Below are 12,946 nucleotides of genomic sequence, written 5' to 3' on the forward strand. Positions count from 1 at the left end.
AGTGCTCCAAGCCTTCTTCCCCAGGGAGGCCATTCAAAGAGTTTGGGAACCACTGCTCTATAGCTTAAGGCTGGTGTCCCCAAACTTTTTTACCTGTGAGCCACATTCAGATGTAAAAAGAGTTGGGGAGCAACACAAGCATGAAAAATATTTCTGGGGATGCCAACTAAGGGCTGTGATTGGCTATTTGGTATCCACTATGTGGACTGGTGGCATACAGGAGGTTCTGTTTGGTAGTACACCTTTTTTTATGCAACCAAAACTTGCCTCCAAGCCAAGAATTAAAAAATAAGCTCCTGCTTTGAGGCCACTGGGAGCAACAGCCAAGGGGTTGGTGAGTAACATGTTGCTCATGAGCCACTGGTTGGGGATCACTGGTTTAAGGTTTACTCATTGAGATTAAAAGCACAGCCAAATCAGTTTCTGATCAGCTTCCAACTTTAGTTTCACCTTTATTGGGGTTCACCAGCATCACACAGGGTTTTCTCAGCATATGTAGAGCCAGGGAAGTGGTTAAGTGCTATTACTTTGTCCATTTGATGGTTTTAGTTGTTGGCCATTTTGACTGTGATTTAGTAAAAACATAACTTGGCCAGCTGGTTAAAATACTGTGACAAGAAAATAATAGCTCTGTGACTTCATTATCAATATCTCCATTCTTGCAGCAGAAATGTGGGTTTCTTAGCAGAAATTGTGTGCATGGGTCAGTACTCTTTCTTCCCTTCTCCATGGGAGATGATACTGTATGTCTACATGACACGTATGAAATGATTCCATGATTAGGAAGCGAGTGGTCCAATGACCCGTCTAACAGATGAGTTCTTGGAAAAAGTGTGAATCATTTAATTTATTCAGATTATTATTATTATTTTGGAATTTATTTTTCTGTCATGCTCTTGTGATTCACTGAGAGTTCACATTTTGGATAGTACTCGTGTGGGTGGACAGAACTGAGTCCAGTTTTTGGGATCTAATTCACATCATTTCTGCTCATTCTCCTTCAACGGACTTTGGGAGAGCATTTCTGCACGTATATGCGAAGTAAAAAAATTCAAATTTTAAGCTATTTTTGTGTACTTCGACTAGGAAATAGTCCAAATTCAATTAGAAGTTGAAAAAAAAATTGAAAATTTGAATATTGAAATTTATCATGTACTTTCTCTTTAAAAATTTGAGTTCGCCCATTCGCCATCTAAAGGCTGCCGAATTGCTGTTTTAACCTTTGAGGGACCTCCTAGAACCTATTCAATTGGTGGATTTTTTTCAAAAAAAACTTTGAAGCGAATACGATGTAACTTCGATTCAAGTGATTCAAATGAATACGGTCTATTCACCCGCATCAGACTTGGGTTCTGGGGCCCTCAAACCCCCTCTTCCCCTGCCCCAACTGTACCTTCTCGTTTTTGTAGTCGCAATTGGGGCTAGGTAGGAGGTCAGGGGGCAGCGCCACACAAGTCTTCAGATGGGGAACAGGTCTGGGTTGGCGGGCTCACAAGGGCCTGATTTGGCCGAATTGTTGTTTTAGCCTATGGGGGACCTCCTATTTGACTTCGACCACTCGCCATCTAAAACCTGCCGAATTGCTGTTTTAGCCTATGGGGGACCTCCTAGAACCTATTTGGAGTCGATTGGTGGACTTTGAAAAATTAAAGTTTTCTTTTTAAAAAAATTTCGAATTGAATACGATGTTACTTCAATTTGAGCGTTTCAAACGAATATGGTCTATTCACCCGCAGAAAAAACGTAGAATTTTTTAATACATTTTGGTTGGTCTTTTTTTATTCGGATTTCAAAGTTATGGGCGTTCAAAAAAACTCCCATTACTCCAAAATTCGACCCTTGATAATGCACCTTAAAGTGACATGAGTTCATTCAGTTGGGCTTATGTAGAAAATGTGCATAAACATCCAGAAATAATACCAAAGATAATATTCCAAAGAACCAGGTATTATCAGGTATTATTCTTCTTGCAGTCGCAATTAGGGGTAGGTATGAGGTCAGGGGGCAGCGCCACACAAGTCTTCAGATGGGGAGCAGGTCTGGGTTGGCGGGGCTCACAAAGGCTAGGGCCCACCAGAGTTTTTCCCAGTATACCACTGGCCCAGTCCAACCCTGTATAGGGTATCAGTGTGTACTGACATGATTGATTTCCAAAGTTACTGGTATTGTTGCCAATGATCAGTCACTTCATGTCACCACATCTGAACCACGGCTGTGGTTGGGCCAATCAGCAGTGGCTGAAAACATGTACCACATTAGTCACATCAAAGGCACAAATGATGACAAATTGCATGGAGGTTTAGAATTCAGTGCCAGCATTCAACCACCATCCCAACAAAAATACCAATTCTTATACATCTATAAAGTCCTGTTTCTTTTTTGAATACTTAATACTGTTTTTTTCCCTTTTGTTGGATGTGGGATATATGTTCCCTTATCCCGTCTTTGCTGCATGCTCTGTTATTCCTCTCTGGCTGTTGTGTGTGTTCAGTTGGAGTTTTTCAGAAATGCAATTTGAAAGCAACTACTGGCAATGATATGTGGGCTAGAGATGGGCAAGAAATACAACTCCGAGGCACTGCCAAGTCATCGCCAAGCCAAGAAGTAGATGAGCCAGATCAAACATTCAGTGATTACAGATCAGTTGAGTAAAATACTGCATTGCAGAAGCCCCCGCTGTAGATTGGGGGGGGAGACTTTTAACGCTTTCTGTACCACCTCAGTGCCTTGGCCACATTGAGGAGCCATCAGCCATTGAGCATCATCTCTTTGTCCATCATTGTCATTGCAATTAATATGATTGTTATTCTGATATTCTTGGTCTAGGCTTATGGTTTCTAAAACTCCCAGTACTTGCCCTTGAATGTTGATGTTTTGACTTCAGCAACTGTGAAGCCAAAGGTTGAAGATCAATGTTCTAGTGCAGAGGACGTTGGATGATAGACCAAGAGCATAATCTCTTTGTCCATCATCGTCAGCAGATGACATTGCAATTAATATGATTGTTATTCTCATAATCTTGGTCTACGGTAGTGATATTCACTTATGGGTTCTAAAACTCCCAGTACCTGAATGTTGATGTTTTTACTTCAGAAACTGTGAAGCCAAAGGTTGAAGGTTGATATTCTAGTGCAGAGGACGTTGGGGGTTGGATGATGGACAAAGAGCACCATCTCTTTGTCCATCATCGTCAGCAGATGCCATTGCAATTCATATGATTGTTATTTTGATAATCTTGGTCTAGGCTAGTGATATTCACAAATGGTTTCTAAAACCCCCAGTACCTGTCCTTGAATGTTGATGTTTTTTAGCTCAGAAATTGTGATGCCAAAGGTTGAAGATCGATATTCTAGTGCAGAGGATGTTGGGGTTCAAGTCTGTATTTTTGCAGGAAGCACATTGAGTAGTCATCAGCAGTTGAGCATCATCTGAGCTAATAATATCTTATATACTTTATAAATAGAAACATTGGTTTGCTGTAGATAAGGACCATCCACAACCACAAATAAGCAACCCCACAACTACTGCTGGGCTAGGGGAAAGTACAGGTACATAACTATATTTATCTGAAGTCTACGCTCAATAAAATAAATATAATAAGTTACTAGACCTCCTCATATCTCATGTGTGTTTCAGTGGTTGCTTCCCTCACTGTTCAGTTCCTATCACGCCACTAGGTGACACTATGTGATAATAAAATATCAGAGAGAATCCCAGTTTTGTGACAGATGTTGCCTGCTATGTAATTCGCTTAGAAGCATTTCCTTATTTTGTTAATATCCTTTATTTATAGAGGGGGGAACATATTCCTTAGTGCTTTTCAGAGATTATGCAGGTATGGGAGCTGTTATCCAGAATGCTCGGGAAATGGGGTTTTATGGATAATGGAGCTTTCTGTAATTTGGATATCTCCACCTTAAGTTCAATATATAATAAAAGGTATATATTTAGCTCTGTAATAGTAAGCCAGTCCCATAATGTTTGCTGTTCGACTGAAACCAATTTGGAATTGGTGAGATATTGATTGGGTAGGTTAGAAAGTCCCATGGGGTGAGGACCACATCAGCCTCTCCCAACAGGTCGGAATGCGTCCACTCATCTGCTCAAAGGATCCAATGAACCTGATTTAGCCCATTGAAGACAAATGACAAGTTGAGGTGACTGGATGTCTAACAGAACAGAACAGAACACTACTTCCTGCTTTTCAGCTCTCTAACGCTGAGTTAAAGTTTGCTTAGTATGCGGGCCCAGCTTGCGCCAGAAAAACTTAAGTATCCAGTCCCCAACTTTGGGGCAAATTCACTAAGCGCCGAAGCGCCTAACGCTAGCGTCAGTTTGCTAGCGTTGGGCATTTTCGTTACTTCGCAAATTCACTAACGAACGCTGGCGTAAATTCACTAGTGTTACTTCGCACCCTTACGCCTGGCGAATTTTCGCTACGGACGTAACTACGCAAATTCACTAACGCGCGCAGTGTACTGAACGCTACCTTTTACGCTAGACTTCCTTTGCCACCTCAGACCAGGCGAAGCGCAATAGAGTAGATAGGGATTGCTTCAAAAAAAGTTCAAATTTTTTCTAAGTCCCAAAAAACGCTGGCGTTTTTTCTATATTATGGGTGATAGGCTGAAAAAGATCGAAAAAAAATTTGGGGCTTCCCTCCTTCCCCCCTACATTTCCTAACTCATGGCAACTTAACTATACAGTGGGCACATGTGTAGGGCAAAATAAAAATTTTATTTGATGTTTTGAAGGTTTCCCAGGCATTTGTAGTGCTGATACGTATTCCTCCATTGAAATTTGAATTTGGCGCCGTATGCAAATTAACCATCGCTAGCGTAACTTCGCTTCGCGAATCAACGCTAGCGCAACTTCGCAACCTTACGCTATCCCTGAGCGCAACTTTAGTTTTAGTGAATTTGCAGAGCGCTGGCGAAAATACGCCTGGCGAAGTGAGGCGAAGTTACACCTGTCGCAACTACAAATCTTAGTGAATTTGTTAATAGTCTTCCTGACATTTAAGTTTTTTTTTGGGGGAAAAACTTGATTGGTAGGAATCGAATACGATTTGAATAGGATTCGAATTTTTGGGTCGGAACTATTCGACTGAATATTGGACATTCAAATTTTTTCTTAAATAACTTCCCAGTCGAAAATATCAGAGTTAAAAAAAATTGACATGAATTCGAAATTCAACCTTTGATAAATGGGCCTCTTAGTGTATAGGAGTAACAACGCTGAATCGCGTAAAAACTAAAATCCACTAATTAAAAATAAGCCATTGTTTTCTCAAGATTGATAAACTTGATACCGGTGCCAACCCAGCAGGAGCCCTTGAGTTCCCGAGCTGCTCGCAAGGAACAGTTGCCTCTCTGGTAGTCGCGGGCAATTAAATCTTCAGCTCTTGTAGAAATAATTCTCAGCAGCTGAAGACAACAGCCGCAATCTGGTGCGTCTCCGTCCCTCCTAGAACCCCACACATGCTTATTTTTGTGGGTTTACTTATTAACCCTTCCCCTGCTCGATTGGCTCGTGGTGCCCAAGAGAGAGAAATGCACAAGCGAGTGGAATGTCATTATCAATGGAAAGGCTTGGAGGAAGCCTTAGCAGATTTGCCTACTTTTTTAATTGTATTTACGGATGAATTCCGCTTTCTTTTCAATGTTCTTCGCTGGAACCGGCTCAACTAAAGTAAACAGAATATGCATCGTATGGCAGGGACTCCATCAACACGCAGACTGGTACATTAGTAGTAACGAAGAGACTTTTTTTTAAGACATCGAAAATTATTAAAGTTTCTATTGTTCCAACGTCGCCTGTTTATAAAACTTAGGGATGCACCGAATCCAGGATTCGGCCTTTTTTTTTTTAGCAGGATTCGGATTCAGCCAAATCCTTGTGCCTGGCCGGACCCGGATTCGTGTATGTAAATTAGGGGCAGGTAGGGAAATCAAGTGACTTTTCTTCACAAAACAAGGAAGTATAAAAATGTTTTTCCACTTTTTCCTTTCCCATCCCTAATCATGAAGGCCAAATCCCAAATAGTGGATTCGGTGCATCCCTAATGGGTTTCCAGATATGGGATCCTATACCTGTATTTGTGGTTTTTAAGTTATTTTTTTTTTAAAAAAAACCTCCGCTTCCATAGGAAATCAAGTGACGGAACTGAGGGGGTGAGGATTAGGGGGTCCGAGGAAGACTTCGGAAGTGACGTGAAGTGCACGACGTACGGGCGTGTTGAGGTCCGATGCCTAGGGTGGCAATGGACCTAAACACAGCCCAGCCAACGTCACTTCATTGCGATTTCTACTTCAACCTTTTTTGTATTTTGCCATCAATGTTGACCAACAGGACCATCAGAAATCACAGGGCCCCATACGACAACATTTCCTGGGCCCCCTGGGCAGCGCCCACCGCAAGCCTCGCCTACAGGTCCGCCCTCCCCACCCCACAGGTCCGCCCCCCCCCCACCACACAGTAAAAAAACAAAAAAAATATTGGTGGCTAGGGTTCCCACATGTTAATAAAAAATAAAAAGATATTGGTGGCCCCCCATTTAAAAATATTGGACCCCACATGAGGAAAAAAAATTGGTGGCCAAAATTGGTGGCCAGGGCCCCCCCCCCACACATTTATAAGAATATTGGTGGCCAGGGCCTCTTAAACATCCATGCCTTCCCGCAGTCATCAGCTCTCGGAAAGACAACTCTCCCCCCTGTCCTCCCCTGATGGCTGCCCTGTTGACCAATATCTGAAATGTCTGAAATTACTATAGGATTTGTGCTAAACAAGTTGTTAGGGTCACTGACCCTGGCAACCAAGAAAAAGTAAAGGGCTCTTTCATGACCACAAGCACAGTGGGCAACTTGCACTATTCCCAGCAGCGAGTTGTGCGTAAAACCACTTTCAATAAAGTTATTCACGTTCCAGCAGCGCCCGGCTTCAACCTCCACAGCTCATTTGCTCCAAAACAATGGGGCACGCATTTCAGTCGCATGCGGAACACCAGAAATGAAGCCAGACATTTGCACTGGAATTTTGGGAAGAAAAGCTGAATTGTGGGGGGAAAAAACATGGCGATTGTGCTCAAGATTGCACTTTGCCCATTGCACTTGCAGATTAGATTGACTATGAGGCCTAACTGCCACTTAGGGTTGCCACCTTTTCTGGAAATAATACCGGCCTTCCTATATATTTATCTTTTTTCCCTATTAATAACATTGGGATCACTGACCTTCCTATATATTTATCTTTATTCCCTATTAATAACATTGGGATCAACCATTATTTTTACCAGCCAGGCCGGTAAAATACCGGCCAGGTGGCAACCCTACTGCCACTTGGTTAAAATTCCATGCCTATAATCATTCAAAAAATACCAACTGCAAGCTGTCTTGGAACCCCAGTGTCTATACTCTACTAAAAATTAATAATAAAGGGATACTGTCACAGGAAAACATGTTTTTTCCCCAAAATACATCAGTTAATAGTGCTGCTCTGTCAGAAAGCTGATCTGAAATCCATTTTTTAAAAACAAACAAACAGATTTATATATTTAATTTTAAAATTTGGCATGGGGCTGGACATGATATCCATTTCCCAGGTGCCCCCAACCATGTGACTTGTGATCTGATAAACTTCAGTCACTCTTTACTACTATATTGTAATTTAGAGTGATAACACCCCTCCCTTCCCCCCAGCAGCCCATCAGCAGTCTATCAAAAAAATAACGGACAGCTAACCAGATAGCAACTCCCTGACACCTCTGCTGAAGGATTCAGCTGCCTGAACTGATAGTACCTCCGTGGCTAATAACACTGCTGTTACTGTCCTGAATTTTAGAAAGTGGGTGAACAGGCAAAACTGCCTGTACTGCCCAATAATTTAGGGTGGCTTCAGGTATTTCTCTGTCACATGTAACATTAGCCTCAATCAGTGGCGTTACTAGATGTTGCTGGGCCCCACAGCAAATTAATTTTAGGGCCCCCAACATATCCAGTGTTTGTCCTGTTTTACCAATATATGTTCAAATTGCTCATGAATGAGAGCCTCATGGGGCCCCCTGTACCTCCTGGGCCCCCCTGCAGCCGCAGGGTCTGCTTCCTCTGTAGTTACGCCCCTGGCCTCAATAAAGGCGATATATATATATATATATATATATATATATATACACAAGCACACACACAGTATTCACTTCTAAATAATGTTACACTGGCATCTATGAACAATAAATACAGATCATAATAAATACATTATATAATGAGGTGTGGAAGTAGTGGCACAACAAAATATTTAGAATGAAAAGCAGTGGGAGCTTTAGCCCAATATACAATAAATATAGTGACAGGCAGTGGGAACTTTAGGCCCAGACACATTAAATACAATGAGTAGCAAGGATTTATAACAACCCAGACCCCCTTATCCTTCCAAAAGGTTTCCTGAGGGCAGGAGAAGAGAGAGAAACCCTGATTTTTCCAGAGTGGGTGTTATTCTCATATGTACGACTAGGTGGGGATAGTGAGCACAACTTGGGTCGTATTGAAGTACAACGAGAAGGTGAGAAACAATAGTTGTCTCAAAGCAGTTCCATCCTGAAGTGGTGGCTCCTTCTCAAAGCTCAGGATCAGGCACAATGCACTTGAGATGCACCTACACACCAATATTACAGCATATAAAAATACATTTTTTTTGGTTCAAGAATAACATTTTAGATGGTAAAGTGAATTATTTGCAATGTAAACAGTGTCATTTAGAAATAAAAAGTAAACCATAAAATCATGACAGAATCCCGTTAAGGTGAGTCATCCATTTAAAGTGAAGAGTCAGCAGGGTATTATTGAGCCTTGCCGAGGTCCCGTTGACCTCCCTGAAGCACATTGATGTCCCCTGCAGTAAAGTATTTCTTTCAAGATGTCTTCCTGTTTGTCCCTTCCAAGGGTGGGAAGCCTCTCCCTCTCACCGGAGTCCCTCGGTGCGGCTGCCAAACAGATTGCGTTTTTACAAGCATTCCAGATAATTTCTTTTGTGGGTCACCTTTCCTTCCCGTTGCTCATTCCCTTTGCCGCCCCAAACGATTTAACCTTTTGTCTTAGTTTTTCAGCTGTTTTTGGCTTTGAAAAAAAAAAGAATAATTTTGTATTCTTCATCCGCTTTAAAGTGCGTCTCATTTTCCTCAAATACCTGGCCCCCCTGTTTTCTGTAACATTGTTCCCTGGGTCTCAGGAAATCATAAAGAGGAGGCAGCAGAAATACGGTTCCCGGGGTCAGAAGGCGACTTCCTTTCTCACCTGATCTTTATTCATCATGACGCCCTTTAATTGCTTTTTTTTTTCACTTTCTCAAGCACCGTAACTCCCTTCCTCCCGCACAGGAAAGAGGATTCAATTTCTCTTCTCTAATTCTTTCCGGCGAATCCCCAGATCTTTAGATGCCACTCGGCCCTGGTGTTACCTGCCGGCTTTCTCATGTTGGCCGGCCTTTTAGCCTGACAGTTGCGTATTACAGTATCAAAGTATTAATCAGTTCAGGCTCAGAAATCTTTTTAAACTCACTTTTGCACAAGTCTAGGGGAGATATTAAAAGGGCTGTTCACCTTTCAACAAACTTTTAGGGGCACATTTACTATTGGTCGAATATCGAGGGTTAATTAACTCTCGATATTCGACTGTCGAAGTAAAATCCTTCGACTATCGAAGTCGAAGGATTTACCACAATTCGCTCGTTCAAACAATGGTAGGAAAAATCGTTCGATCGAACAATTAAATCCTTCGAATCGAACGATTTTAATCCATCGATCAAACGATTTTCCTTCAATCCCAAATTGCCTAGAAAGCCTATGGGGACCATCCCCATTGGCTAACATTGGTGCTCGGTAGGTTTTAGGTTGCGAAGTAGGTGGTCAAAGGTGGTCGAATGATTTTTAGTTCGAAACGTTCGATTCGAAGTCGAAGTAGCCAATTCGATGTTCGAAGTAGCCAAAAAAATAATTCGAAATTTGAAGTATTTTTTATTCTAATCCGTCACTCAAGCTAAGCGAGTGAAAGAGAGTGAAATTCTGAGATAATTTGCAATTGGTTTTCATTTTTTATTTGTGGCTTTTCAGCTATTTAGCATTTTATTTATCAGTTTGCAATTTCATACTACTTACCCTAGCAACCAGGCATTGATTTGAATAAGAGACTGGAATATGAATAGGAGAGACCTGAATAGCAAGATGAGGAATAAAATGTAGCAATAACAATAAGGGGCAGATTTATCAAGGGTCGAATTTCGAAGTGTAAAATACTTCGAAATTCGACCATCGAATTAAAATACTTCGAATATCTAAGTATTTTTCACTAAATTTGGCCATCGAACAATCAAAGTAAAATCTAATTGAATGATTTTAGCGCACGATCGGACGATTTTACTTCGATGTGTAAAGACTTAAAAAATGGTTGAAGAAGTTCCCCATAGGCTAACATAGCACTTCGGCAGGTTTAATTTGGCGAAGTATTGAAGTCGAAGTTTTTTTAAAGAGACATGGTCGAATATTCAAACTATTTTTACTTCGAATCGAATTCAAAGTAAATTTGAAGTCGTAGTATCCTATTCGATGGTCGAAGTATTCAAAAAATTATTTAGTGTTGTGTCAACATGGCTGCTAGCAGTGGGATAGGGGGAATTTAAAAAAAACAAAACAAAAACGACTGTTATCCCCAACCGAAACGTGAGCTCTATTAGCCCACACCTTTGGTTGGGGGTAACATTTTTACCCAACAAGTGCCCTTGAAAGGCGAAACAAACCCTTTAGCAAAAAAAAACAAAAACCCTACCCCCCACCCCATGTAGACCCCCCTCCTCCCCAGCCTAGCTGCCCCCCCCCCCCCGGGGAAATGCCACTAACTTTTTACTTACCCCTCTGTGCAGATTCAGGCATCAGAGTTCACGGCAGCCATCTTCCGGGTCTACGATAATCCAAGACCGACGAATCGTCGCATGAGCAGTTGGAGCAATTTCCCAGTTTGCGACAACTGAAATGGACAGAAATTGCTGAAGCGCCGTAAGAAGACATGAAGACCCGGAAGATGGCTGCCGTGAACTCCGATGCCCGAATCTGCACAGAGGGGTAAGTAAAAAGTTAGGGGCATTTGGCTCTGTAAGGCTACACATATATTGTTATTGCTACTTTTTATTACTCATCTTTCTATTTAGGCCTCTCATATTCATATTCCAGTCTCTTATTCAAATCAGTGCATGGTTGTTAGGGACACTAGCAAACAGATTGCTGAAATTACAAACTGGAGAGCTGCTGAATAAAAAGCTAAATAACTAAAAAAATAATAAAAAATGAAAACCAATTGCAAATGGTCTCAGAATATCCCCCTCTACATCATAGTAAAGGTGAACAAGCCCTTTGAAGGGAATGCTGAGAGCTTTACAACAGGGGGACAGTATTCTCCGCGCACACTGGGAGTCGAGTTGCCCCGCTGTGTGAAGGCGGTAGGACCGCGCGGCTCCGGCAGGCTGCCCAGCTGTCCCTGTATGTGCGAGTGAGTCAGCCCGACAAGGGGGGAACCATTAATAGCCTGTCCCTGGCACACACGCACCCCTCTCTGTCAGTCTCTCTCTATACCCCCCCCTTCTGCACCATGGGACAGCCCGAGGGTCTGGAACGGTTCGACAGCCCAGGGAAAGGCCGGGGACTGAAGGCGACGCGTTCCTTCGCGCTGGGGGAGCTGCTGTTCACCTGCCCGGCCTACACCTACGTACTGACTGACACCGAGCGGGGCAACCACTGCGACTTCTGCTTCGCCAGGTAACACGACGGACCGGGGCAGCGACTCTACCGGGTTATATACAGGAAGGACTGTGCCCGGCAGTGAGGCCTGCGGCGCGTATATTTAGGGAGTTACGGTAGACACGTGGGTTGTATTCTCTGCAGTGGCGCTGGGTCCTAGTGCCGGCACATAATCCTAGAGGTCTTGTTCTGGTCTGGTTTCAAGGGTATTTTACCTGCTGAGATCCCACTCAGTTCAGATCCCTCTGGGGTCATTGTACAAGAATTGTTACACTGAATTGCAACACACATCAGGAATGGCAGTGAGATTCTGAGAGTTGTAGTTCAGCAACAGCTGGAGGGCTTCTCATTCAATTCCTTGGTCTGATTAGATTTCCCTAAAGATCAGGGCCACTGTCTTTCTCTTTGTCGTGGCCCTGATCTGCTTTTTAGGCCCTATTTGCAATGTGGCCCTTGGGGGCCTAGGTTTTAAAACTTTGCAGTGTCACAATAACTTCCAAAAAAACCCTTGTTGACGGGCCCTTATCCAAGGCAAGACTTTGAACTGAGCAGTTTGTCTCTGCCTTTTTTGGTTCTGACTCCTGAAACATTGTAGCAAAGGTCAGTTCTTCTCTGGGTTCCGCTACATAATGGTAATATTGAAGCCTCCTCGTCTGTCTGTTTTTTTTTGTTGCCAGGGTCAGCGACCCCCCTTAACAATCAAATAGCATTGTCCGTCGTAGGCCAGAAAAAAAAAGGCAGAATAGGAAGGCTAGTCATTGGAATAATCCATAAATAATATAAATAAGACCAATTGCAAGTCACTAATAACAGGAATTAAATGAAAGGATTCAGCTCTTGATCTTCAGCTTTGATCGGATGGTGGGAGTTGTAGTCCAACTGTGCTGTCACATGTTAAAGACCCCTAATCTGAACTATGGAATGAGGCAGCAGTACAGGGAGCAGCTGGGAGCTGATAAAACACTGCTGGGTTATTTTAAGTGACTCAATTGCTCTGCACCCATATAATAAGCCCCAGGGTGGGACTGACCAAACAGGTGTCCTTTTTATAATGTGATTTTGACCTAAAACAGCCAATCAGGATCTACCATCAGCCCACCGCCAAGTGTTATTAGCAGCCGTTACAACCTTCCCAATTCATTTAATGGCATTGTGCATGGCAGCACA

At 42.6% G+C, this 12,946-nt stretch overlaps 1 protein-coding gene across 1 annotated transcript in view; it reads left to right on the forward strand.

Moving 5' to 3' along the window:
- Positions 1-11,575: 11,575 nt before the first annotated feature.
- smyd2.L (SET and MYND domain containing 2 L homeolog) overlaps positions 11,576-12,946 on the forward strand; it is a 35,801-nt gene continuing 34,430 nt past the window's right edge. The window contains 1 exon segment of the mRNA NM_001086782.1: positions 11,576-11,797. Within this exon segment, the coding sequence (NP_001080251.1) occupies positions 11,631-11,797 (167 nt within the window). The 5' untranslated portion in view covers positions 11,576-11,630.

The sequence above is a fragment of the Xenopus laevis genome, chromosome 5L (assembly GCF_017654675.1).
Source record: "Xenopus laevis strain J_2021 chromosome 5L, Xenopus_laevis_v10.1, whole genome shotgun sequence".
In the NCBI taxonomy this organism is placed as follows: Eukaryota; Metazoa; Chordata; class Amphibia; order Anura; family Pipidae; genus Xenopus; species Xenopus laevis.